This window comes from Myotis lucifugus, unplaced genomic scaffold (genome assembly GCF_000147115.1).
Source record: "Myotis lucifugus unplaced genomic scaffold, Myoluc2.0 scaffold_14, whole genome shotgun sequence".
Lineage (NCBI taxonomy): Eukaryota > Metazoa > Chordata > Mammalia > Chiroptera > Vespertilionidae > Myotis > Myotis lucifugus.
In genome coordinates, this window is record NW_005871062.1 from 1,685,364 (window position 1) to 1,708,996 (window position 23,633).

Sequence of the window (23,633 nt, forward strand, 5' to 3'; positions counted from 1 at the left end):
AAAGTGAACTTTGAGTATACCTATCTGAACTGTTACCTCCCAATATGCTCAGAGTTCTACCCACTTGTATATACTTGAGGGATGAAGAGATAGATGGAAATTTAACTTCACTATGTGAATAAAGATGGGACATTGTCAAATGTGTTAAACCTTGGGTAGGACAAATTGGTGTAATCTCTTAAAATTTATCACTGGATAAATTTTTGTGGAGGCTTCAAGTTATATAAGTACTAATTAATTAGGATTCTATTTTTATTGCTTTTGTTAAAGCAATTATTATAAACACTCAAGTATCATTGCTTGAGAGTGTTAAAGGAATTCTTAATATTAACAATACAAAGAGAATCACCTTATGAGCATTTAAAATATTCATGCCTGGATTTTCCCCCCTGACACTAAAGAATTAGAATATTCTGGAATGGACCAGGGCATTTCCACATGCCTAGTTGTGAAGACCATTCCTAGTTAAGAACCATTGCCTTACAGAATACTGCAAATGAGCTGGTGTTTGGTTTTTTAAAAAAATTGACTTGGAGCTGATTGCTGCTGCCTTTGGAGAAGTCATCAACTTCAGTGGGAAAAAAGCATCAAACATATTGCTGTGCAGCATTTGCCAACCATAAAAACTTGTAGAATTTATGATAACAGTTACTTAGGGAGCTTAATTTTCCTATCTGACAAAAGTGGAAAAGGATTGGAGTTAAATGATGTATAAGATTCTCTTCAGAGTTCTATTACTAGTATCTCAGTTAATTCTAGAATCTCAGTATAATTAAGACATTTTTGGAGAGAAAGTAGATAGGTTAATTGAATTCCAATTAGAATTGTTACAGATTTTAGACATTGCCCGTGACTCATAAATTCTGTACTCTCTATGTATTAAATCAGGGAAGGATTTTGGTGAATGCTTTTATAGAAAGAAAATAAATGAATAGGATTTCTTACTGTGAAGCTTAAAGAATTAAAGAGGGGGAACTAAATAAAAAGTAAAACATTTTTTTATTTTTAGTTTGGAATTCTCAAACTATCATACTCTACCTTTAATTTTATTAGTTTAGTTATTAGCTCTTACAGCTTTGGTGCACAGCCTTAAAGGATAATAGTATTATATAAACATGAGTATTTAAAGCCATCTTATCATGTGATAGATAGATTTGTATAACTTAGAAGTTGCCACTTTTGAGACTTAGAACTTTCACTATTGTTTATCTTGGGCATTTTAGATTTTAAAATTCCCATTCATTATCTCATTTTTTGTTAAGGATTTCTGTTTGTAAGGAAGTCACACTTTAAAATCAGAATATAGACAAATGAGGCATTAAGACATTTGGATATTTTAAACTTTGTTTAAAGTAAAAACTTTGGATTTATTTAGGGGACTGGATGAAGGTGTTTCTTGTACGTCAATTTATGAAAAGCATAGTGCAGGACTGACAAAGGGGATGCATGCCTACAGGTAATTTTTATCCAACTAAAGTCAGATCTATTATCAAAATTCCTAAATACAGTAGTATGTATAGTTCACCCTTTCACCATATAGTTGTACATATTAACAGATATTTAAATATTATAGACATAGTACTTGACAACTTATTGATGTTTTATTTGGGTATGGCTATCTCTCAGTTTAAGAATTATAAAAATATTGGAGCTGTTACTATTAAGTTGATATCCCTGAAAATATACCATATTTCCTCAATTCTAAGGTATACATTTCCCCACATTTTAACATTTCTAAAAGGGGAATGTGTTATACAGTGGATGGAGAGTCATCCTTTATCTTTCTTAATTGAACATACAATAATGGGTATATCTTATAATTGACAACATCTTGGATTTTACTGCTATAGGGAATTATAAGCATGAGCTCAAATTTACTACAGTGAAAACTTGTAAATTGGGAGACAATCTTTTTTATCATGTTATTATCTGCTAAAGTATAAAATTATATTGATGTATTGCATATTTAAAGATAAGTGCCATTTTCAAATTAGAAATTTTCTTATATGCCTGTAGCATATCTTTTCAAAGTGTTAGAATATACTAGTAAAAGAGTCTCTTCGTTTAGACTTATACTTCTTAAAAGGCCAGAATTACTCTGTCATATAGGAAGCACTATGATAAGAAATTTAAGCAGAAGGATTTAAGCAGCTTTTCTTTTTTGTTGTTAATCCTCACGAGAGGATATTTTTCCCATTGATTTTTTGGGGGGGGGGCAAAGAGAGAGAGGAGGAGGAGGAGGAAGAGAGAGAGAGAGAGAGAGAGAGAGAGAGAGAGATAAGAGAAACATATCAGCCTGGATGGGCTGGGGATTGAATCTGCAACCCAAGTGCAAGCCCTTGACTGGGCCAGTGATGCTCTAACCACTGAGTAACACTGGCCAGGGCCAAGCTACTTTTTAAAAGTATTTTTAAAAAAATGTCAAGTGTACAATGTTTTGAAATGAATATTATATAGATAGATAGATTTCAGAGAGGAAGGGAGAGGGAGAGAGAGTTAGAAACGTCAATGATGAAAGAGAATCATTGATTGACTGCCTCCTGTATGCCTCACACTAGGGATTGAGCCCGGAATCCAGGCATGTGCCCTGACTGGGAATGGAACCGTGACCTCCTGGTTCATAGGTCAATGCTCAACCACTGAGCCACGACAGCTGGGCTACAGTATTCTTTTATTTATTTTGTTTTGTTAATCCTCACCTGAGGATATTTTTCCCATTGATTTTTTTTTTAAGGGTGAATGAAAGAGAGGGGGAGAGGCAGAGAGAGAGAAACATTGATGTGAGAGACACATTGACTGGTTGCCTCCTGCACACACCCCAACGAGGGCTGGAGATCAAGCCTGCAACTGAGGTACGTGCCCTTGACTGGAATTGAACCCGAGACCTTTCAGTGGGCAGGCCGATGCTCTAACCACTGAGCAGAATTGGTTAGGGCTTAGTACAATATATATAAAAGGTGTCCCAAAATTCACGCAAGAAGTAATTTTGATAGAAAACACAGGTTTATAATTAAAAATTGTAAATTTTTTATTGATTCATAAAGTATACAGTATAGGGTTATGTATGGAATAGCATATCGGGTAAGTGGCCTCCACGGCTTTGCTGGCACATACACACTCTTTTGTTATTGCCTGAGCAGCCGCATTTTCGAAGAAGAATGGTCTGATGATGCCTCCAGCCCAAAATCCGCACCAAACAGTGACACACTGTGGATGCATTTGTTTCTCAACAATCACTCGTGGATTTTCTGAACCCCAAATGCGACAGTTTTGTCGATTAACCAAGCCATCAAGATGAAAATGAGCCTCATCGAAATTTAGCCACATTTATGCAAAACGGTCATGGAAAATTTCAACAAAAGAGTGCATATGTGCCAACAGAGCCGTGGAGGCCATTTACCCGATATGCTATTCCATACATAACCCTATACTGTATACTTTATGAATCAATAAAAAATTTACAGTTTTTAATTATAAACCTGTGTTTTCTATCAAAATTACTTCTTGCGTGAATTTTGGGACATGCTTTATATTTTGGGACATGTTTTATATATATATTTAATTTTTTTTTTAGATATATTTTTATTGATTTCAGAGAAGAAGGGAGAGGGAGATAGGAACATCAATGATGAGAGAGAATCATTGATCGGCTGCCTCCTGCATGCCCCCCACTGGGGACGAGCCATTAACTCTGGCATGTGCCCTTGGTTGGAATCAAACCCGGAACTCTTCAGTCCACAGACCAATGCTCTATCCACTGAGCCAAACCAACTAGGGCAAAGTACAATATTCTTATTAGAAAAATAGTACCAGGTCTCTTAAATTTATTTATTTAAGCTTTTGCAAAAATTAATTGCAATTCAAAATTGTTCAGACCTATTGTGTTCAAGAATGGAAAAGAAAACCTTTGCTGACATAATTATTATAGACTAGTTGGAAAGATATTTGTCACACAAAAAGATATGAGATAGAATGAATCAAAATGATAGCTGTATAGTTATCCTGTATTAACTACTTAATTTAAATAATAAAGGTAGAGAATTTGAATTGTACAAGACAAGTATATAGAAACATGAATGTGTAAGTTCTAGATTTAGGAGCAATCTGTGGTTTGAGCTTTATGTAATGAAGTAACTTCCCAAAATTACACTATTATTATGTAATGTAATATAATACTACTATTATATTTTCTTGTCATAGAAAATTGCTTTATGGAATAAATGAAATTTCTGTGAAAGTGCCTTCTGTTTTTAAGCTTCTAATTAAGGAGGTAAGACTATTATTGTACATGTCTCAATATTTGTAATCAATAGATTTGTCAATTTGAAAAGAGCCATGATCTAAGTAATAAGACATTCTTAATTTTCTGTTTTCAAACTTTTACTAGTGGCCTGGTGCACAGATTCGTGCACATTGAAAGGAAATTAATTAGAAGAGATATTGTAATATCACTATTCGCTCTTTGTCTATAATAGAAGTGTCAGACATGAAAGAAAATTAGTAAAATGTATATGAAAATAATATATAAATTGATTAATAAATAATCACAACATGATATAACAACAAAGACATGATATAAAAACAAAAAATGATATAAAAACAAAAACATGATATAAAAACAAGTGATAAAAACAATGACTGATAAATTAATTAAACTTATTCTAATATCTCCCTGTATACCACATTAAGAGTAAAAACACTTTTAGAGTGCTTGACTAATTTCCCGTGTGATGAAATATTTACAACTTTAATGTCACACGCTCTTTGAACTCAAGAGAAAGCAACATATAGCTGACCATGTCTGAAAATGGGTCCAGGTAGGAATATTCCTACTTTGTCTAGAGTTTGTCCTTGTGATTTATTAATAGTCATCGCAAATGCTGGCATCACGGGAAACTGTCTTCGAATTAAATGGGAAGCCAGTGTCAGATGGGGACAAATCAATTCTTGGAATCAGAACAACCTCTCCCTCTGCAGATCCTGTTAATACTTCAGCTTTGATTATGTTAGGTCGCAACCTTTTGATAATAAATCTAGTACCATTACAAAGACCCCTTTTGCTATTAAGATTTCTCAGTAGCATGATTGCACCTACTTTCAATTTTAATTTATGACACAGCATTCCCGAAGGAGTAATACTATTAAGAAATTCGATGGGAAAATTTTCCTTTTCAGCATCATCTGTTGAATCGCTGGAATCATCACTCAAATAAGTGTGAAAATCTCCATCGAGTCTATCCAAAATTTCTTCATTTAATTTATGAACATGCTCATTTTTTGGACAAAGAATCACACGTTTAGATATATTTTTAATATTATCTATAGATATATTATTTTCAAAGGTAGCTTCAATAATAGATCCATTACAAATCATTTCAACAAAAACAACCAAATTCACATATCGACAATGACAGATGGAAAAACACGCGTGCAACTGGTGCCAGCGAGAGCTGTATATGTATCACGCATGTGCGAGTCAGTGTTTATTTTTAAATTGCCAGTGCATGTCATATGTACCCGCCGGTTGGTCAGTCGGACATACGTATGTGCATGCATACAGTCGGTCCCTTAGCCATATATATATATAGATTTCCAGTGCGTGTCATATGTACCGGTCGGATGGACATACAGTCGGTCACTTATCCTTATATATATATAGATTTATTTATTTTTATTGTTTCATTTTTTTTTCTTCCACTTGGAAGGTAAAGGTAATCTCAAATAATTTAGTGTATGACTTTCCTTTTTTATTTGTCTAATTTTTTTTGTTTTGTTTTCCTTTTCTGTAGATTAAAATTTTTTTTGTTCTCAGGAAATCACACATCTAAATCTTGCCTGATATTATAGATGTATACTCCTGCTTTTTGTTTTCTGATTTTTAAACAATTTATCATGTTGAATTTATTCATATGGCATTTTGAGGTACATTGTTGGAAACTGCCAGGGGTCTTAATCCAGCATCTAGAAGGGGTTCAGGAATCTGGAGAAGGGGCTGCTGTAAATGATTAGAGTCTAGAGACGAAACATAATTTTGGAAGGCATTTTGGGGAGCCAGAGACGACTTAGCCAAAGGAACCAAGTTCTCCTGAATCTCCGGACCCCTTGCTCTAATAAAATTGTGTTAATAAAACACAATTTGCCCTAAGGCAAGGTAGATATACATATCAAAGGCCAACGCTTAGTATACAGAATCCATTGTCATATTGGGGTAACTGCCTTCCGCTGTTCAGGTGTTTGGCCAGTAGGATGCAATAACGTAAATTGAAATGCCCTCAGCTGTCTGGCAGCAAGCAATCATCTATGCAAATCTTTAGGTGTGGGGAAATGCCCTTAGCCATCTCCAGCAGATTCAGCCCTGCTGAATCCCTAAGTTCCATCAACATTTTGATGAAACTTCTTGTATTTATGACATGCTGGAATTAGCTTCTGGCAGAAACTAGACATTGTACCGGAAGTTTGGAATACAAAACATGACCTGATGTTCATATTGAGAAATTTGCACTTTAACCTGGGAAGAAAACATGTCAGTAGTTACTGTAGTGACTGATGAGTGGTAATTGCTATAGAAGAGGTATGAATAAAGGTTGTTCATATAAAGGAAGGGAATAAGATATTGCCTAGCAGTTAGACTCTCCAATCTGTCTTTTATTTTATTTTATTTTATTTTGTTTAATTGTTTTATTGCTTAAAGTATTACAAAGAGTATTACATATGTCTCCTTTTTCCCCCCGCCCTTGACAATCCCCTGGCCTCCCCTACCCCCCAGTGTCTTATGTCCATTGGTTATGCTTATATGCATGCATACAAGTCCTTTGGTTGATCTCTTACCCCCGCCCCCCAACTCTCCCCGGCCTTCCCACTGTAGTTTGACAGTCTGTTCGAGGCTGCTCTGCCTCTGTATTTATTTTTGTTCATAAGTTTATAATGGTCTTTATTATCCATAAATGAGTGAGATCATGTGGTATTTTTCCTTCATTGACTGGCTTATTTCACTTAGCATAATGCTCTCCAGTCCCATCCATGCTGTTGCAAATGGCAAGAATTCCTTCTTTTTTACAGCAGCATAGTATTCCATCATGTAGATGTACCACAGTTTTCTAATCCATTCATCTACTGATGGGCACTTAGGCTGTTTCCAGCTATGGTGAATTGTGCTGCTATGAACATAGGGGTGCATATATCCTTTCTGATTGGTGTTTCTGTTTTTTTGGGATATATTCCTAGAAGTGTAATCACGGGGTCAAATGGGAGTTCCATCTTTAGTTTTTTGAGGAAACTCCATACTGTCTTCCATAGTGGCTGCACCAGTCTGCATTCCCACCAGCAGTGCACAAGTGTTCCTTTTTCTCCACATCCTCTCCAGCACTTGTCATTTGTTGATTTGTTGATGATAGCCATTCTGACAGGTGTGAGATGGTACCTCATTGTTGTTTTGATTTGCATCTCTCGGATAATTAGTGACTTTGAGCATGTTTTCATATGTCTCTTGGCTTTCTGAATGTCCTCTTTTGAAAAGTGTCTATTTAAGTCCTTTGCCCATTTTTTGATTGGATTGTTTATCTTCCTTTTGTTAAGTTGTATGAGTTCCCTATAAATGTTGGAGATTAAACCCTTATTGGTGGATAACATTGGCAAACGTGTTCTCCCATGCAGTGGGCTTTCTTGTTGTTTTGTTGCTGGTTTCTTTTGCTGTGCAGAAGCTTTTTATTTTGATGTAGTCCCATTTGTTTATTTTCTCTTTAGTTTCCAATGCCCTAGGAGCTGTATCGGTGAAGAAATTGCTTCGGCATATGTCTGAGATTTTGTTGCGTTTGGATTCTTCTAGTATTTTTATGGTTTCCCATCGTACATTTAAGTCCTTTATCCATTTTGAGTTTATTTTTGTGTATGGTGTAAGTTGGTGGTCTAGTTTCATTTTTTTGCATGTATCTGTCCAATTTTCCCAACACCATTTATTGAAGAGACTATCTTGACTCCATTGTATGTTCTTGCCTCCTTTGTCAAATATTAATTGAGCATATTGGTTCGGGCCGATTTCTGGGCTCTCTATTCTATTCCATTGACCTATATGTCTGTTCTTGTGCCAGTACCAGGCAGTTTTGAGAACAGTGGCTTTGTAATACAGCTTGATATCTGGTATTGAGATCCCACCTACTTTGTTCTTTCTCAGGATCGCTGCAGCTATTTGGGGTCTTTTTTTATTCCAGATGAATTTTTGGAGAGTTCGTTCTAGATCTGTGAAATATGCCGTTGGTATTTTAATGGGAAGTGCGTTGAATTTATAGATTGCTTTGGGTAGTGTAGACATTTTAATGATGTTGAGTCTACCAATCCAAGAACATGGTATGTTCTTCCATCTCTTTATGTCTTACTCTATCTCTTTTTTCAACGTCCTGTAGTTTTCTGAGTAGAGGTCTTTTACCTCTTTAGTTAAGTTTATTCCTAGGTATTTTAATTTTTTTGGTGCGATGGTAAATGGGATTGTTTTTTTAGTCTCTCTTTCTGTAAGTTCATAATTGATGTATAGAAATGCCATAGATTTCTTGGCATTAATTTTGTATCCTGCTTCATTGCCAAATTCATTTATTAAGTCTAATAGTTTTTTGATGGAGTCTTTAGGGTTTTTTATGTATAACGTCATGTCATCTGCAAATAAGGACAATTTTACTTCTTTTCCAATTTGGATGCCTTTTATTTCTTCTTCTTGTCTAATTGCAATGGCTAATAAATCCAGTACTATGCCGAACAGGAGTGGTGAGAGTGGGCATCCCTGTCTTGTTCCTGTTCTTAGGGGAAATGGTGTTAGTTTTTGTCCATTGAGTATGATGTTGGCTGTGGGCTTGTCATATATGGCTTTTATTATGTTGAGGTATGATCCTTCTATTCCCACCTTGCTGAGAGTTTTTATCAAAAATGGGTGTTGGATTTTGTCAAATGCTTTTTCTGCATCAATTGATATGACTATGTGGTTTTTTTCTTTCAATTTGTTTATGTGATGTATCACGTTTATTGATTTGCGGATATTGTACCATCCTTGCATCCCTGGGATAAATCCTACTTGGTCATGGTGTATGATCTTTCTGATGTACTACTGGATCCGATTTGCTAAGATTTTGTTGAGGATTTTGGCATCTATGTTCATGAGGGATATTGGCCTGTAATTCTCTTTCATTGTGTTGTCTTTGTCTGGTTTTGGTATTAGGGTGATGCTGGCTTCATAGAACGAGCTTGAAAGTGTTCCTTCCTCTTGAATTTTTTGGAATAGTCTGAGGAGGATAGGTTTTAGTTCTTCCTTGAATGTTTGGTAAAACTCCCCTGTGAAGCCATCTGGTCCTAGGCTTTTGTTTGCTGGAAGCTTTTTGATGACTGCTTCAATTTTTTCCATAGTTATTGGCCTATTGAGATTTTTGGATTCTTCCTGATTAAGTTTTGGAAGGTTGTATTTTTCTAGGAATATGTCCATTTCCTCCAGGTTGTCTAGTTTGTTGGAGTAGAGTTGTTCATAGTATTTTTTAACAATCCTTTGTATTTCTGTGGGGTCTGTTGTTATTTCTCCTATTTCATTTCTGAATTTGTTTCTATTTGGGTTCTCTCTCTTTGTTTCTTGGTGAGCCTGGCTAGAGGTTCATCAATCTTGTTTATCCATTCAAAGAAGCAGCTCTTGGTTTTGTTGATCTTTTGTATTGTTTTTTTGGTCTCTATGTCGTATATCTCTGCTCTGATCTTAATTATTTCCTTCCTTCTGCTTACACTGGGCTTTTCTTGTTGCTCTCTTTCTAGCTCTTTGAGTTGTAGGGTTAGGTAATTTGTTATCATTATTTCTTGTTTTTTGGAGTAGGCTTGTAAAGCTATGAACTTCCCTCTCAAGACTGCTTTCGCTGTGTCCCATAGGTTTTGGATTGTTGTGTTTTCATTGTCGTTTGTTGCCATGATGTTTTTTATTTTTTCTTTGATCTCTCTAGTAACCCAGTCATTGTTTAATAGCATGCTATTTAGTCTCCATGTGTTTGATTTTTTTGAATTGTTTTTATTGTAGTTGATTTTCAGTTTTATGCCATTGTGATCTGAGAAGATGCTTGATATGATTTCTATCTTCTTGAATTTAAAAAGACTTTGCCTGTGACCCAATATATGGTCTATCTTTGAAAATGACCCATGTGCACTTGAGAAGAATGTATATTCTGTGGCTTTGGGGTGAAATGTTCTGAAGATGTCAATTAATTCCATCTGATCTAGTGAGTCATTTAGAATTGATGTTTCTTTGCTGGTTTTTTGTTTAGAGGATTTGTCCAATGGTGATTGTGGGGTGTTAAAGTTCCCTACTATGATTGTATTGCTGTCAATCTCTCCCTTGATCTCCTCCAGAAGTTTTCTTATGTATTTGGATGCTCCTATATTTGGTGCGCATATGTTTACCAGAGTTATTTCTTCCTGTTGGATTGCTCCCTTTAGTATTATGAAGTGGCCTTCCTTATCTCTTTTTATGTCCTTTACTTTGAAATCTAATTTGTCAGATATAAGTATTGCTACCCCAGCTTTTTTTTCGTTTCCATTCGCCTGAAAAACCTTTGTCCATCCCTTCACCATCAGTCTGTGTGTGTCTTTTTTTTTTTTGAGGTGAGTTTCCTGTAGACAGCAGATATATGGGTCATGGTTTCTTATCCACTCAGTTACCCTATGTCTTTTGATTGGGGCATTTAATCCATTTACATTTAAAGTTATTATTGATAGATACTTGTTTGTTGCCATTTTTATTCTTTACCCCTGTGTCCCTTGTTTCCTATTTTTTCTTTTTACAGCAGACCCTTTAGCATTTCTTGCATTGCTGTTTTGGTGGTAATAAACTCCCGTAGTCCTTTTTTGTCTGTGAAGCTCCTGATTTCACCCTCAATTTTGATTGATAGCTTTGCTGGGTACAGTATTCTTGGATTCAGACCCTTCCTTTGCATGACTTTGTATATTTCATTCCATTCCTTTCTTGTCTGATGTGTTTCTGTTGAGAAATCAGTAGCTAGTCTGATGGGGGATCCTTTGTAGGTAACTTTCTGTCTCTCTCTGGCTGCTTTTAAGAGTCTTGCTTTGTCGTTGGTGTTTGCCAATTTAATTATAATGTGCCTTGGCATCGGTCTTTTGGGGTTCATTGTGTTTGGGACTCTGTGAGCTTCTTGGATTTGTGTGACTGTTTTCTTGCCTATATCAGGGAAGTTTTCTGTCATTATTTTTACAAACAGGTTTTCTATTTCTTGCTCAGTTTCCTCTCCTTCTGGCACTCCTATTATGCGGATGTTGTTTCGTTTCGTGTTGTCCCAAAGTTCTCTTAGGCTCTCCTCTTGCTTTTTGTTTGTTTGTTTTTTTAAATATATTTTATTGATTTTTTTACAGAGAGGAAGGGAGAGAGATAGAGAGTTAGAAACATCGATGAGAGAGAAACATCAATCAGCTGCCTCCTGCACATCTCCCACTGGGGATGTGCCCGCAACCCAGGTACATGTCCTTGGCCGGAATCGAACCTGGGACCTTTCAGTCCGCAGGCCGGCGCTCTATCCACTAAGCCAAACCGGTTTCGGCAACTCCTCTTGCTTTTTAATTTTTTTTCTAGAAGCTGCTCTGCTTGGGTATTTTTTCCTACCTTGTCTTCTAGCTCACTGATGCGGTCCTCTGCTTCTTCTAGTCTACTGTTGATGCTTTCTATTGAGTTCTTTATAGCAGTGATGTGATTTTTCATTTCTTCTTGGTTCTTCTTCATTTCCTCTTGGTTCTTACACATATTGTTGAATTTGTCTTCCATTCTTTTCATCCCCCTTATGACCATTTCTCTGAATTCTTTCTCTGACAGGTTGCTTGCCTCCATTGCCTCCATTTCGTTTACTTCCTTTTCTGGTGATGCCTGTTTTTCTTTCATATGAGGGCTGTTTCTTTGTCTCCCCATGATCTCTCTTCTCCAGGTGTTTGGTTATGTAGTTCTCTCTCTGCTGCGTTGATTTAAAGGCACAAAATACAACGCAACAAGGCACAACGCACAAGGCACTGAACACAAATGTATTCATGATACTAATAACCCCGAATAAAGGTGACCACCAGTGCAAAGAGAATTAGGGGATAAGGAAGAAAGAAGAGAAAAAGAAAAAAGATAAAAAGAAAGAAAGAAAAAAAAGGAGTGCAAAAATGAAATTGGGAAAAGGGAAAAAAAATAAGAGAGAAAAGAAAGGGAAGGAAATAGAAGAGGGGAAGAAACTATTATATGGGGAGAAAATTCCAATAGAACAGCCACTAAACCCAACAAATTCTAGCAACAGATCCCTGGAGATGAATGCAGTCTACAAATAACAACTAATATCAAGCGAGGCGAGGGAAAACAGAAGCCAAAAAATAACGGGGGGGTAAAAAAAACCAACAGAAAAAGAAAAAGCAAAAGCAAAACAGTCTCACAAACAAGCATAAAAAAAACCCCCCAATATACTCAACAATCAAGCAAACAACAACAAAATGACAGAGAGAATGAAAAATTGGGGTAATGAAGAAAGATAAGAGAGAGGTGTATATGGATTTAGAGCAGGGGATTGGAAATTAGATATATAAGTAGGGTGAAATTTTAACAGGGGGTAAAAAGAAGGAATAGGGAAAATCTAAAGCAGTAATAGGGTAAGAGAAACAGGACAACAAAAGGGGAAAGTGAGGGAGAGAGTTTTGGCATAAAGGTAAAGTTGAGGTAGAGAAAAATGATGCTAAAGGAAAGATGAAAATAGAATGTAGAACACTAATCCCAAAATAAAGAGAAAATAAAATGACACTTTAAAAAAAGGTAAAATGGTAGTAGTAATAATACTGGTTAAGATCAAGTTAGCTATATTGAGTGAATACTTTTAGTAGAAATAAAAGATTTTCATCAGTTGCTGAGAGTGAGTATATGATGTTGCTTTAGAACAGGGGTGGGCAAATAAATACAGATGTTCATGCAAAATATAAATGATAATCTATGGTTACCGTAGCAGGGGTGGGCAAACTTTTTGACTCGAGGGCCACAATGGGTTCTTAAACTGGACCGGAGGGCCAGAACAAAAGCATGGATGGAGTGTTTGTGTGAACTAATATAAATTCAAAGTAAACATCATTACATAAAAGGGTATGGTCTTTTTTTTAGTTTTATTCATTTCAAACGGGCCGGATCCGGCCTGCGGGCTGTAGTTTGCCCACGGCTGCTTTAGAACATACCAAAGTATAATGATTAGGAATTAGAAAGCCTGGTTTGTAATATGGTTCCATCGGTAACTAGCTTTGATCATCAGAAAATCTCTCTCTTTGCTGCTCCTTTACTTATAAAAGTGGAGCAAGTCCTTTCTGATGATCTCATGCTGATTATCTAAATAAAAGTTAGAAAACAGAAAACTAAGAATGTCTTCTTATTATTTAAATTGTGGGTCTTTATAATTTGGAAGTAAAATGGGACTATATATGAGAAGTGCCTTGAAAAGTACAGAAGCTTTAGTTTTACGACATTGGGGTAGTACTAGTTGCCCAAGGGTACCATAGAGCTTACTAGGTGTACCGGTTAGTAATGGTGGATTTTGTAATCAAAGAAAACACGATAATTTCAAGAGAAACATCAGAAGTCCTTTATTCAAAGTAATGTCCATCGCTAGCTACACATTTCCCCCATTTTTCAGGTAATTTGTGGATACCGTCCCAATAGAAATTTTCTTGTTTTGAGGCAAACCATTCAGTGACCCAATTTTTCACTTCTTTATACGTTTTGAAGTGCTGCTCAGAAAGTATGTGTGCAGTTGATCGGAACAAATTGTAATCTGAAGGAGCAAGGTCTGGTGAATATGGTGGGTAGTTTAATACTTCCCAGGCAAGACCTTTTAACGTGTCTTTAACTGGTTTTGAAGTGTGTGATGGTGCGTCATCATGAAGCAAAATTACTTTGCCGTGTCTTCTGGAACATTCTGGTCGTTTTACAATTAAAGCGTGGTTCAAATTGATTATTTGTTGTTGGTAGCAATCAGTATTAACAATTTCACCTGGTTTTAGAAGCTCATAATATACCACACCTTTCTGATTCCACCAAACGCAGAGCATTGTCTTTTTCCGAAGCGATTTGGCCTTGCAGTCGGTGTTGATGGTTGACCTGGCTCAACCCATGATTTTGTGTGTTTGGGATTCTCAGAATAAATCCACTTTTCATCACCAGTCACAATCTGATGCAAAAAAGACTTTCTTTGGTGCCATTGAAGCAACATTTTACTGGTGACTTTTTGGTTTTCCATTTGTCTTTTGTTCAGTTGATGTGGCACCCATTTTCCTTCCTTTAAAATCTTTCCCATTGCTTTTAAAGGATCAGAAATTGTTTGCTGAGCAACATTTAACCTTTCTGCAAGTTGTTTTTGAGTTTGACATGCATCTTCCTATATAATAAAGAGGTAATATGCAAATTGACCCTCACGCCCTTGTGTCATCACAAGATGGCCGCACCCAGGTTGTCAGAAGAAGGCCGGCAGGAGAGGGCAGTTGGGGGCAATCGGGCCACCAGGGGAGCAGTTAGGTGTCAATCAGGCTGGCTGGGGAGTGGTTAGGGGACAGTCAGGCAGGCAGGCAGGTGAGTGGTTAGGAGCCAGCAGACCCGGATTGTGAGAGGGATGTCCGACTGCCAGTTTAGGCCCGATCCCTGTGGGATTCTCAGAATAAATCCACTAAACTGGCAGTCGGACATTCCCCGAGGGGTCCCAGATTGGAGAGGGTGCAGGCTGGACTGAGGGACACCCTTCCAGTGCACGAATTTCGTGCACTGGGCCTCTGGTCATCCAATAATGCTTGTAATTGTTGGTCTTCAAACTTTCTCAGTTGACCTGGATGTTCTTTGTCTTTCACATCGAAATCATCACTTTTAAAGCGTTTAAACCAGCGTTCACAAGTATCTTGAGGTGGAGCATGTTCATCATAAGCTTCCCGAAGTATACGATAACTTTTTCTTCAAAATAAAGTAATGAATTAAAACTTGCTGCAAATGCTCTTTTTTTGGCATGAAATTTGACATTTTTAAGCGTAAAAATATCTATGATGTTAACACCTTCAGCAAATTTGACATACGAAGTTTTGAAGCTTGCTGTCAATACAACAAAATAGCATACATATCAAATTGCATACATATCAACATATGTGTAACACCATCTATTGAAAAAAACTATGCATTATTAACTGGTACACCTAGTATCCTATAGTATCTTGTTGGTTGCTTCTTAAATAAAAAGATGGAAAATCTGTATGGTTATAAGCATTTTATTCACTTTGACTTAAAATCTTGTGTTTTTTTTTAGGTTCTCAACCCATTTTACATTTTCCAGCTGTTCAGTGTTATACTGTGGTGCACTGATGAATACTATTACTATGCTTTAGCTATTGTGATTATGTCTGTAGTATCAATTCTAAGTTCTCTATATTCCATTAAAAAGGTAAGTTCAATTTATTATTGATTTCACAACTGTATTTATATTTTGTAAGGTGCATAGAATAGTGCTTGATACAAAGTAATACTCAATACAGATTTTCTTTTAGTTATGAATATGTCCCTTTTTTTGAGGTAGGGAAGGCAAATGTTTTTTAGAGTCAGTTTATTACTTGACTACTTAGAGGCCATAGCAGGGGTCTATCGTTGTTTATCATAGGCTGGTTCTAGTGTTTTCAGGGATCTAGTGCTTCTTATTTTGTCTTTAGCTAAAACATCGTATAGTTTTTTAAATCTTTTAGTCTTGACGTTTTTAAGGGCAGAGTTATAAGCATTTATTTTATTAACTTTATTTTATAGTACCCTTTTTAATATATTGAAGAGTGGTTTATATTAGCTAGTTTTTATTTTTAATTTATTTTTCTTATTTCAGCAATATATTATGTTGCATGACATGGTGGCAGCTCACAGTACTGTGAGAGTTTCAGTTTGCAGAGTAAATGAAGGTAAGTACTTTAGGTGACTCTTGACAAAAATAATCCAAAAATGATTTCCATTAAGCACTAATATATGAAACAAGCCCATGTGTTATATATACATTTATTTCTTAAGAAATAATATATGTGTGAATTTGTACTCATCTCTGAGTTTGTATCATATTAATTCATTTATATGAAATTGTATTTTTCTTTTTCTACAATGTAACAGCTACTATACTAGGCTCTGGGGATGCAGTGATTATCAAGAAGGACATAGTCGTTGCGTCACTGAACTTCATACTAGCTGGAAAGACAGATGATAAATCGTGAAAATAAAGTGTGACAAATGCAGGGAGCGTATTAGATATTAGAGCTCATTTACTGTAGATGTCAGGGATGGCTTTAAAAAAGTATTTTTTAAGTGGTTGAATTAGATAAGAGGTAGGTGAGAAGATAGTATGGTGGGGATGAGTGAGGGAGAAGAAGAGGGTTCTAAGTGCCCAAAGGCCTGGAGTTTGGTCACTGTAATAACTAGAAGAAATTCAGTGTGGCAGATGTAGAAAGTTGATGATGTACAGCCTTCTAAGGTATGTTGAAGAATTTTGACTTATTCCAAAATGTAATGGACAGCCATTGAAGGGTTTTAAACAGGGGAGTGATCTGATCATTATTAGCCTTTCTGAAAAAAATTATTCTGGCTGCCATGTTCACACTAGTTTAGAGGGGAGTAATGCTGAAGGCATGAAATGGATCAAGTTGAAGGTTGTGGAAATGGAGAGAAATGATGTGGGTTTGAAAGCTATTTGTAGGGCCATGGAACAGGATTTTACGATTCATTAGATGCAAGGTGGTAGAGTGGTGTCAGGCTGGGGGATGGATGTTTAATTAACATAGTTTAATTAAATAGAAGGAGAAGCAGAATCTTAGGGAAGGATAATGTTTTGGACATGTTAGTTTGGTGAGATATTGAAGAGGTAAAGGAGATACGGGGGAGGTAGCACAGCATCATGGGCCTTGGGGACCATAGCTGCTTAGATTTGTGAGGAACACCAAAGCAGTCTCCATTTTCTTGGCTCAGTATACCTCATCCAAGTGTAAACAGTTTGGCCTAGCGGGTTACTCCTTCCCTGTGCTTCCTGGTCACTTGCTATTTTAGCTGGGAGTATCTGTCTCTCTCCCCTACCTGTAATGTTAGATATGTCAGATTATTGGTGCTCCTCCTCTTCCTGCTCTGCTGCTGCTGGAGATAATTGGGATGCTAGGACATATGTACCATTCAATTTGTATCGTCCTATCCCCTTTGTATAGTCTATCAGATCATTGATATTTTATTTCCTGGTAGACCTAAGAGGAGTTGAATTTCAAGTGGTTTTAACAGCTTTAAGAGTTTTAAAAATAGGTATCTTGCTTAAAAATGAAGATTATTGTATCTATGTACTAAATATTAGAATCCTTTAAAAGTTTTTTCCTCATAGCTTAGTAAACTAGTTCTTTGTTGTTGTTGTTTTTGTGTGTGTGTGTTTGTTTATTTTATGAAGGAAAGAGTGTCCTACACACTGTCACAAACAATAGTTTTCTTACCCATTTTTGTTTACAAACTAATGTAACTGTCTTCTGAGCATAGTATTAAACCTAGGTGGGAAAAAGAGAGAGAGAGAGAGAGAGAATGTCCAAATACAGGGTGTCTCAAAAAAATGTATACACACTATAAAGGCAGTGTTTATTAAAATACATTTCATTTTCAAAATGAAATAGAATCTACAGCTATCAGCTGCTAAAGTATGTATACATTTTTTGGGGAAACCCTATATAAGGCAATCCTAAAGAAAAACCTTTTACATGGGAAGATCTTTTAAAAAATCTTTAGCTAACTTGAATATAGTATACACATTTCTAAGGAAATAGTGAAATGGATACTATATCACAATATTTATTTTATAAATTCATTTAAAATAATGTCTAAAATATTAGGACTATTTTAGGAATAGTGAGAACACAGTGAGACTTTCTAGGTTATAAAAAGTGGCAACAAGAAGAAGAATGCTGTAAAAAATGCTGTTAAAAGAGAAAGTAGGGGGGGAAACCAAGATGGCGGCATAGGTAAACACCTGAAATTGCTGCCTCGCACAACCACTTCAAAATTACAACTAAAAGACAAAACAGACATCATCCAGAACCACAGGAAGGCTGGCTGAGTGGAAATTCTACAACTAGAAGGAAAGAGAAAAGCACACTGAGACTCAGAGGAGGAGTGGAAGTAAAGTGCAGAGGTATGGAGGCGCACGCGGAAAGGGCTGTCAACTGAGGACACGGCTGTCTTTTTCAATCGGGAGGGAGATACAAGCTCCCGACGGCTCTGAACTCCAGTTCCGGGCAGTCTCTGGGGACCCAGACTCATACGGGGAGAAACTTAAGGGCGGCTTTCTCTCAGAGGTGCTTGCAGCGATTACCGTGGGACACTGAGACCCGGGACCTCTTAGGGCAGGGCTGAGGATCAGCCACAGCTGTTTGCTCCGCCCTGTTGATTCCCTGAGACCCCGCCCCACCCAAGCTGTGCGCAGAGGCTTTTGCATATGAATGGCTTGGCCCTCTGCAATCTAAAATTACCTAACAAACTGCAGCTGGGTCAGAGAGACCCAGACATCCAAAAGAAGGCCCAAGGCCCCACAGCAGCTTGCATTGCTTCACAGCTGGGCCTCATCTGGGCACCTCCAAATCCCAAATAAAGAAGAGGAATCTGCAGAGCTCTCCATAGCTCCTGCTGGGTAGCCTCAGGCAAAGGCTAAATTAGCACCTCCTTCGAGATCCAAGTGCCAGTGTACCCAGTGGTCAGAGTGGGACCATCCCGATTACAACTCCTCAGGTCCATAAGGGACACACTCAGGGGGCAGACTCAGTGAGCACCAAAGACCCACTGAAGCAAGTCTTGCCCCATAAGGGTGTCTCCAGCACAGAAGTTCTCCCATTGTAGACACAGCTGATTCTCACAGCCAGTTGGCCTGGAGGTCAATTCCTCCCAGTGAAACCAACAACAATTAAGGCTTAACTACAACAAGACTGTGCACACAGCCCACAAAGGGGTGCACCAAGAGTGTCCACCTCAGGTAATTGGGGAGGCTGAGCCACTGGGCCCTATAGGACACCTAGCACACAAAGCCACTCTATCAACACAGGGAAGCAGCCAAAATGCGGAGACAAAGAAACAGGTCACCAATGACAGAAATGGAGCAAAGCCAACTACTGGATATAGAGTTCAAAACCACGGTTATAAGGTTTTTCAAGAATTTTCTAGAAACCGCCGATAAATTTAGTGAGACCCTCAATAAATCTAGTGAGACCTTTGAGGATATGAAAAAGGACCAACTAGAAATTAAGTATACACTGACTGAAAAAAAGAATATTATACAGAGATCCAACAATAGACTAGAGGATCATAAGAATCAAGTCAAAGATTTGAAATACAAAGAAGTAAAAAACACCCAACCGGAAAAGAAAAAAGAATCCAATATATGAAGATAGTGTAAGGAGCCTCTGGGACAACATCTGAATTATGGGGGTGCCAGAAGAAGAGAGAGAGCAAGATATTGAAAACCTATTTGAAGAAATAATGACAGAAAACTTCCCCTACCTGGTGAAAGAAACAGACTTACAAGTACAGGAAGCGCAGACAACCCCAAACAAAAGGAATCCAAAGAGGACCACACCAAGACACATCATAATTAAAATGCCAAGGGCAAAAGAAAAAGAGAGAATCTTAAAAGCAGCAAGAGAAAAACAGTCAGTCACCTACAAGGGAATACCCATGCGACTGTCAGCTGGTTTCTCAACAGAAACTATGCAGGCCAGAAGGGAGTGGCAAGAAATATTCAAAGTGATGAATAGCAAGAACCTACAACCAAGATTACTTTACCCAGCAAAGCTATCGTTCAGAATTGAGGGTCAGATAAAGAGCTTCACAGATAAGAAACAGCTAAAGGAGTTCATCACCACGAAACCAGTATTATATGAAATGCTAAAAGGTATTCTTTAAGAAGAGGAAGAAGAAGAAAAAGGTAACGATAAAAATTATGAACAACAAATACATATCTATCAATAAGTGAATCTAAAAATCAAGTGAATAAAAAATCTGATGAACAGAATAAACTGGTGAATATAATAGAATCAGGGGCATAGAAAGGGAGTGGACTGACAATTCTTAGGGGTAAAAGGGTGTGGGGGTGCGGAAAGAGACTGGACAAAAATCGTACACACAATGTCCTATGGATGAGGGTGGGGGTGGGGGTAAGGGCAGAGGGTGGGGTGGGAACCGGGTGGAGGGGAGCTATGGGGGGGAAAAAGAGGAACAACTGTAATAATATGAACAATAAAGATTTAATAATAAAAGAGGCAACCCAAAAAAAAAAGAGTAGCTAAAATTTTCAATGCTTCTGTTTTCAAGGGATTATGGAAATCCGAGTATGTTTACCCATTGCAGGGGATCTCAGTAGGACTTACTATTTTCTGAATGGGCTATTAGCTAAAATTGATCCTTAAGTGTTGTAATGAATGTTGGAGCCCACCCACCTTGTTTGGTCAGAGAGGACTTGGCATTACCTGTGCACAGTTAGTTTCCTGTCGGGACAAACTAGCCGCCATTAAACACCATGCTGTGTTAGCCTAAGGCCGTGGTTGGCAAACTGCGGCTCTCGAGCCACATGCGGCTCTTTGGCCCCTTGAGTGTGGCTCTTCCCCAAAATACCACGTGCGGGCGTGTACGTACAGTGCGATTGAAACTTCGTGGCCCATGCGCAGAAGTTGGTATTTTGTGGAAAAGCCACACTCAAGGGGCCAAAGAGCCGCATGTGGCTCGAGAGCCGCAGTTTGCCGACCACTGGCCTAAGAAATAATCATTTTATTTGTTGAAACATTTTGTTTATTGGAATTTTTCTGTTAACTCCATTATATTTGACATCTCATTGAGATCAGATGACCTTTTGTTTGCTTATGTTTATTCTAAGTTAAAAAATATTTTTTTCCCACTTTTTTCTTTTTTCTTTCTTTAAATCCAGAAAAAGAAGAGATCTTTTCTACAGAACTTGTGCCGGGAGATGTTATGGTCATTCCATTAAATGGGACTATCATGCCTTGTGATGCAGTACTTATTAATGGTACTTGCATTGTAAATGAAAGCATGTTAACAGGTAAACTAAATGAAATGAGGAAAAATCAGATGAGTTGTTTATGAGAGTAGATTAAGTGGTTGCTGATGAATCTATTTCAAAATTAGCTGTGCTGTTTATCTTTTCTTTATGAATGTTATGAATGTCATGGATATTGAAGTGATTTTTTTATTTTTATTTTTATTCTGAGGGAACCAAATTCTGTATTATACTCAGCTGTGATACTAAGTCACCATGCTCGTCATCACTGCATTTCTTGGCATGCTCCTGTTTACTCTTTTTCATATGAGGAAATGCTTTATAGTAAGGGAAGAAAAAAGAAGCCCTTGCCTACAGAGAATGCAGTATATTTGCTTCCTTATTTGGTGTGTAAACAGTGGGACTAAACACTGTATTTTTCTTAAAGTGGGGAGAAGTAGACTTCAAAATGATTTTTTTTTTGAAATCCACAATCTGAAGATAGAGTTCTATATCTTTTTTATCATATGAATTTTTTTACTGTCATAGTCAGTCTGGCGAGAAAGTGATTCCTATATAATGTTTTCAAACTTAAGAATCTTTTCTTAAAGCACACTCACACATAAATATCCCCACACGCTTGTTGGCTTGAAGCGAGAATTGTGATGCTACACAGAATTAAATTTCAGTGTTAAAAAGAATTTGTTTGTTAATTGTTTGAGAGAACTACCATACTACCGTAGTATTATCTCCCTTCTCCAGATGCGTGCGTGCGTGTGTGCGTCTGGGGGTTAGGAATAGGTCTTCACATCTCTGTGTGCTGGAGGCTGCAGAGCGCTTTCCAGTTCAGTTCTTAGGGATAAGACAACAGCTGCTGGGGCTAAGGCAACTCTTACCTGTTTTCCTTATTTGAAACTTGACACAGTCATTTAAAAATCATTATCTTTGAATCAGATCACTTCAGGAATTATTGTGGGAGACAAGATTTGATATATTGGCTTAAGGAAATGGGTAGCCAAAAAACTAATTTAGTAAGTTATGTTATCCATTATGAGAACTCTACTTTAGTAGCAATTGTAAACAGTATGATAACATTTAGGTTATTTAACACTTCAAGTTGTATGTGTTTGCCACTGATTTCTATGCTTTAACTTATGATTTTTGTTTTTAAGGAGAAAGTGTTCCAGTGACAAAGACGAATTTGCCAAATCCTTCAGTGGACATAAAAGGAATGGGAGATGAATTATATAGTCCAGAAATACATAAACGACACACTTTGTTTTGTGGGACTACTGTTATTCAAACTCGTTTCTACACTGGAGAGCTTGTCAAGGCCATCGTAGTTAGAACAGGTAAGAACATATCTCTTCTTGCATATTTGACACCTACTGAACGTTTAACTTTTGAAAGCCATATGACACTAGTAGCTACTATATTTATTCTGTTTTGAATATTGTGATAACTATGTATGATGCCACTTGGGGTACTGGAAATATCGAGGAGAACACTATGTAAATTATATGATTGTCTAACCACTAAGCTATACACCTGAAGCCAATATATCTATCTATATATAAAAAAGCCTAAGTGACTGTTCAACTAGTAGCTATGACATGCACTGACCACCAGGGGGCAGATGCTCAATGCACAGGCATGGAAACATGGAACAGACTGATGAATCTCAGAGGGAAGGGAGGTGAGGGGAGGATGGGAAGAAATTAACCAAAGATCTTACATGCATACTGCAGGGTATCAGGCCGAAACCGGCCGTCCGACATCCCCCAAAGGGTCCTGGACTGTGAGAGGGCGCAGGCCAGGCCAAGGGACCCCACTGGTGCACGAATCCATGCACTGGGCCTCTAGTAATACATAAATGAATAAATGAATGAATAAATAAATAAATACTCTCTTCTGAGAGATAATTCTCATTTTTTAATAAAAATATAAGTAATTTTCTTCTTGAAATTTTTTAAAAGGATTTAGTACTTCCAAAGGACAGCTTGTTCGTTCCATATTGTATCCCAAACCAACAGATTTTAAACTCTACAGAGATGCCTACTTGTTTCTTCTGTGTCTTGTGGCGGTGGCTGCCATTGGGTTTATCTACACTATTATCAATAGCATTCTAAATGAGGTATGTACATGGAACTCTTAGTAGGGTTTGAGTTTTAATTATCACATGTGACTACTGAGGATTTGAAAAGTGGCTAGTGAGGCTGAAGAACTAAAATTTTAATGTAATTTAAATTAACTTTTGAAAGCCATATGACACTAGTAGCTACTATATTTGGAAGTACAGATACAGAACATTTCCATCATAGCAGGAAGTGTTTTTTGAATGGCTTTGGTTTAGATGGTCTTTCACTTGCTCTTTTGTGACTTAAAAAAAGGAGGGGTGACCACATGCCAAAAGCTTTATTTTTCTCTTTTTTTTAACTTCTGGGGATATATAGCATTAAAATTATTTGGCTATTACTTAATTAAAAGATACCAGCTGAGGGACCTTGTCCAAATTTTCTCTTTTTCTATCCTCTTGTAAAAAATTGGAACAGTAACAGTTGCTTGGTTAGAAAGAAGTCAGTAATCTTAAAAAAA

At 37.2% G+C, this 23,633-nt stretch overlaps 1 protein-coding gene across 1 annotated transcript in view; it reads left to right on the top strand.

Moving 5' to 3' along the window:
- ATP13A3 (ATPase 13A3) overlaps window positions 1-23,633 on the top strand; it is a 111,043-nt gene that overhangs the window by 35,814 nt on the left and 51,596 nt on the right. Inside the window, exons 6-12 of the mRNA XM_006084753.3 lie at window positions 1,376-1,456; window positions 4,201-4,270; window positions 15,315-15,449; window positions 15,876-15,948; window positions 20,970-21,101; window positions 22,211-22,390; window positions 23,015-23,172. Coding sequence (XP_006084815.1) covers window positions 1,376-1,456; window positions 4,201-4,270; window positions 15,315-15,449; window positions 15,876-15,948; window positions 20,970-21,101; window positions 22,211-22,390; window positions 23,015-23,172 — 829 coding nt within the window. The remainder of the gene's footprint in view (window positions 1-1,375; window positions 1,457-4,200; window positions 4,271-15,314; window positions 15,450-15,875; window positions 15,949-20,969; window positions 21,102-22,210; window positions 22,391-23,014; window positions 23,173-23,633) is intronic.